At 36.7% G+C, this 5,000-nt stretch overlaps 1 protein-coding gene across 3 annotated transcripts in view; it reads right to left on the reverse strand.

Annotated features, from left to right (window-relative positions):
- The window catches only part of LOC101861828 (probable phospholipid-transporting ATPase IA), a gene marked incomplete at its 5' end in the record, with an annotated part of 73,256 nt that overhangs the window by 61,157 nt on the left and 7,099 nt on the right, over positions 1-5,000 (reverse strand). For all 3 annotated transcript variants that reach the window (XM_035971227.1, XM_035971226.1, XM_035971225.1), the window contains 2 exon segments: positions 563-660; positions 1,029-1,099. In XM_035971227.1, the coding sequence (XP_035827120.1) occupies positions 563-660; positions 1,029-1,099 (169 nt within the window).

Raw genomic sequence — 5,000 nt, forward strand, 5'->3', positions numbered from 1 at the left:
ATACTGAAGTCATTTAATTTTTATCTTCACAGCTAAAGTTACATACATTTCCCTCACAGAAGTTGTAATTTCCCCAGTTCCAATCCTGTACATTACCTTCACCATTAACTTGAAGCATAGTTACATATTTTAACCATATTCCATCGAATTGTCTCTGAAAAATATTCTATATGTTATCATTAAATTTCAACCAAAAGCAGCATTGAAATTTTTTAACATCTGCAAAACAATTGCAGATACAATCAGTATTAGCTGGACCAGAGGGAAGTGAGGGCTAAAAATACCCCTCTGCTGTAAGATTTAAGAAATAGGTCACACCATAAGGTCAGTTGGTATCATTCTGGACTACAGAAAGGATGGCCCTGGTTTGAATTCCCAATGGGACATTCTGAACTTATGTTGTTTTTAAAACTCAGGTCTCCTCTGAAAAAGCATAATGTCCTTATTACTTTGTCCACATATTCTTTACCTACTATCCACTTTATGTTCTTTAATTTGCACAACCGAAAGCAAAATTACATGAGAAAAGTGCATAGTAATATAGTGCTGATAAGAATCTTACCTGTGTATTGGTCATTTTCTCGACATTTGACCGTTTGAGAGGAGTGGAATAAGAATTGAGCATCAGTTTGGACTGGTGGCCGGTGTAGATGGCCATGCCTGTACAAAAGATGGAAAGAAAAAAGTAAGTGTTTCTGTTGCAAATATGAGCACTGACACAATTCAATAATAATGATGATAATAATAATAATAATAACAATAACAATAATTGCATTTATATAGGGCATTATCATGCTCTACAGCATGCCCTATGTGCCTTACAACTATTATGACCTCAGTAGACCCTAGAACACTCAAGTTCTCAGCTTCCCTGGAATCATACAGTACAAGCTGCTGATTAAGTGATCAAGCACTAACAAACTGATGAGATCTTTTGCTGTCTATAGAATGTCTAAAAGTCAAAACTCTATTGGGAAAGAAACAAGTAGAGTCAAAACCAAAAAAATGGCAACACAACTGCAACTCACCATAAATCCAATCTGTGTTTTTCAAACAAGCCCCTCGCAACAATATTTGGTCTGGGCCTAAAGGCACAGCCCTGAAATGAAAAGGCACAGAAATCATCAATTAGGACAATTTTTTCACTGTAGGGGCCTATGGCTGATACGATTCCGGTTAATAAATGTTCAGGCCATTTACTTTCACAAATTGAATTCTAGTCTCAACCCCTATACTATCTGTAGGGACCAAAGTTCAATCATTTTTAAAATGCCACATGTTACATTGTTAATCCTGACTCCACTGCCAATTAGTTATGTTTGGTTTTACAGCACTTGCAACACAAATAGGAAATAAAACGGCAAAAGATTAGAGGTGTTACTAGAGAGCAAAACACAGAGAAAAAGAGGAGGAGAAATAAGGACGATAGATGCTTGATAGGAAAGAAAGGGCAAACCACATCAGGGTACCCACCAACCATCCAGCCGCTGCCAATTAGTGTAGCAGCTCCTCAACATTTTTATTCAGGCTTATGTTTGTGAAATGTGCTCAAAACCACTTAGACAAAACATAACAGTGCTGATGAAAGAGTAGATATGACCCCCATCTTTTGATATCATGGGAGCAAAAATAACTCACAAGTGTAAGAATGTATACATTTAAAAACTTATCTTTCCAAAACATTCCTAGCCCCAGTCAACTGTTACACTTAAGGTGTTCAGAAGCTTTAAAAAAAATCCACTCTTCTTGCATATACACATGAAAGGAAATGCCTTTTCAAACAGAAGTCTAGAGGCATTTATCCACACTGAAAGATAAAATAGTTCTCTCTATAACTTTTGACTTTCCACTATACTAACCTTCAATCCCATTATTCTTTTTTTTTCATGTATTCTTCATTTTCCTAATCCATGAAATCACAACAGTAACAATTCATATCCAACAGCTCAAAGAACAAAACATTAACCAGAAATGTCACCTTGGGTAACAAAAAAACCCCACAAAAAGGATTTAACAGATTACCAAACTTCTTGCCCTCATTTTTAACTGAACTAGAAAATACTCACTCTATTGCAATCTGACATAATCTTAAGTTCATAAAGTTAAATTTTTCACACAAATTGCCTGACGTCAATTTTGCATAACAAAACTATCCAATTGTAGAAAAAATATTTGCAATATCTGAGTTAAACTGTTAACAGATCTGAGCAAAAAATGCTGTCATTCAAATCAATCAAATTATTATGACCGTAGCTCATTTGCATTGAATCTGTAATATTCATTTTGTAACACAACACCTGGTGCATTGCAAAACCCGAGACCCTGCACTGGTACACCACATGGCACAGTGCTTTGAATGGCATTTTTATCTTGACAGAAGGGAATATATTAATATAGTTTTATTATCTCATCAAAACTTGAGTGAAAACCAAGGGTAGGTATGGTATTGTGATTTTCATAAGCCAGAGCATTACATTAGGAATCTTTAAAATTTCTTACAGCATCGAAATTGAGAGAGAAGTTGAAATATGCTACAAAATTTTTAAAAATGCTACATAGCTATTAGATATATTATTTACAACGGCACACACACTCTCTCTCTCTCTCTGATCGTTAGTTCTTGACTTATTTGAACATTATGGCATCTTACAAAAGAAAAGCAAGGCTCAATCAAGAGAAAGTCATCAATACAATGAAAAATGAAAAATGGTCTTCCTTCACAATCCATTCTAAACCAAAAGAAACTGATCAATTCAACAACGCTCATAAAAATGTAATTAAAATGTAGTTCCCTTTAAACTAAGCAGTAATGTAATTCAATCGGATCACAGATTTTTTCGATTTTTTCCTTCACCCTTTGAGCCTTGAGCTCCCTTAGGACAACAGCTAGATTTACGCCAATTGGCGCTTGGGCATGTGTTAGGTGTGTAATAGGTGTTGAAGGTGGCATAGACTCTCAGGTTTGTGTTCCTGTCTATAGAGACGAGCCACTGACAGGTGGTATCTTATACTTGTACTACTTACAGCTTGACAAGCTGATTAAATTGGGTCCATATACATGATAAAATTACAACCAAAAAAACCCACATTGCCAGCGTCCCACTCTGAAGGTGTATTTGCTTAATTAGATCTATGTCAAACATTTCTTTTGTTAGTGATCATCTTACTAACAACTGCAATTACAAATGGCGATACTAAAATAAGTAACAAACACAGTCTACACCAAATTTTGAAAAATTCTAGAAGATAATAATGAAGAATTTACATTCCCCCCCCCAAGTGCTTAACCTAATTTGACAGACACATGGTTAAAGTCTGACACTGACAATGCGAATCACTGTTGACAGTCACTAGAAAAAACAAAGAAACGCTGCAAGAATAAAATGAACAAATAAAGGGCAAATGGAGGAACAATACAGATCTACTCACTGGACATTATCTTTTTCAAGGAAAAGCTTCAGCGCCTTGCGCTTCATCCTTTTAGAATTTCTCCTACCAAATATTCCTTCCTCAAATCTGAACGAGAAAGACTTCCTCATTTGAGCCTCCCAAAGACATTGTTAAGAGTGGTTTTGTTTTAGGTTTAGTAAGAGTTTTACGGCACTTGTGACAAAACAGGTCATAGCAGAACGAAGATCAGAGGTGTTACTAGACAGTAACATACAAATAAAAGAAGGAGGGGAAATAGGATGACATATGTATGATAGAAAAGAAGGAGCATACAACTCCAGAGCACATGCCAGTCATCCACTGTTAAGAGTGGGTATCGACATAAGATAACAGATCATTAGTTTAGTTTAATAAGAGTTTTACGGCACTTGCAACACAATAAGGTCATATAAGTGCGGAAGATTAGAAGTGTTACAAAAGAGTAACAAAAACACAAAAAAGGAGGAGAGATAAGGACGATAGATGTTTGATAGAAAAGAAGGAGCAAACCACACCAGAGCACCCGTCAACCACCCTGTAACAGATCATTATATGCCAAATTAATATAATATGCATTCGGAGCTGGGGGGTTTCCAAAAGAATACAGATTAAACTGGAGTGGGCACCATGCCCATCGCATGAGAAGCATGCAGACACAGGAAGACCAGTAGCGAGATAAATTCAAAGAAAGGACTGTGCCAATATTAGAGTATAAGAGGAAGGGCTGGTAGAGGAATGAGGGAATAAGGCTTGGGACAGCCTGACAAGATATTCCCTGTGCAGAAGATCATAGCTCTTAATATGCTTGTATACAGAAGGCTACTCCTCCTTTGTGCTCAGCCAATTTTGTCATCCAATTTTTCAGCATCCCAAACTTCTTAATAATTCAAATACTAGCCTTTCAGCATAAAATAAACACCAAATTGAGCATAAATGGATGGTCCAAGCAATGAACAGAATAGAACTGAAGTTTGAAAGATTTTTGCTAAGAAAGTAAACTACCAAATATTCCCGTGAGCCAGCTGAACTGGTACATCGTATGTCTATTAAAAGTAAGCAAAGGGAGGAAAACTTTTTTAAAAACCCAAATGTCTCAAACTCAAATTTCCAGGTGCAGTGGCAGGCAGAGTCTGGATGAGCCTAGGCCACATCAAGTATTCCATAAAAAAACCTTTCAAGTACTTTTTAAAAATGTACAACTGATCTAATCTTTTCCATCTTTATTAACAGGCATACGTGATAAACCCAGGGCAACAGTTTGCCAAAAAGATATGTGTGAGTAAAACCTGCGGGCCGCACTAACACCAAATTTTGGTGTCAAGCAGAGGTCACAAATATTATTATGCGGGCCTCAGTTGGCCTGTAGGCAGCGAGTTTGAGTTTCTTGCTCTAAACTGACCACTGCAAGATAAGTCTGACACCCCCCCCCCCTTCTCCCCCCGAGAAAAAAAAAAGAAGCCAAATACAATATTTAAATAGTGGACTGCAACAAGCAGAGGAAGTTTTTAAACCAGGAGAAGAAGGAATAAGAAGAAAGAGTTGACAGATGATTAAGCTGACAAAGCACTAAG

Source organism: Aplysia californica, unplaced genomic scaffold, assembly GCF_000002075.1.
Source record: "Aplysia californica isolate F4 #8 unplaced genomic scaffold, AplCal3.0 scaffold00400, whole genome shotgun sequence".
In the NCBI taxonomy this organism is placed as follows: Eukaryota; Metazoa; Mollusca; class Gastropoda; order Aplysiida; family Aplysiidae; genus Aplysia; species Aplysia californica.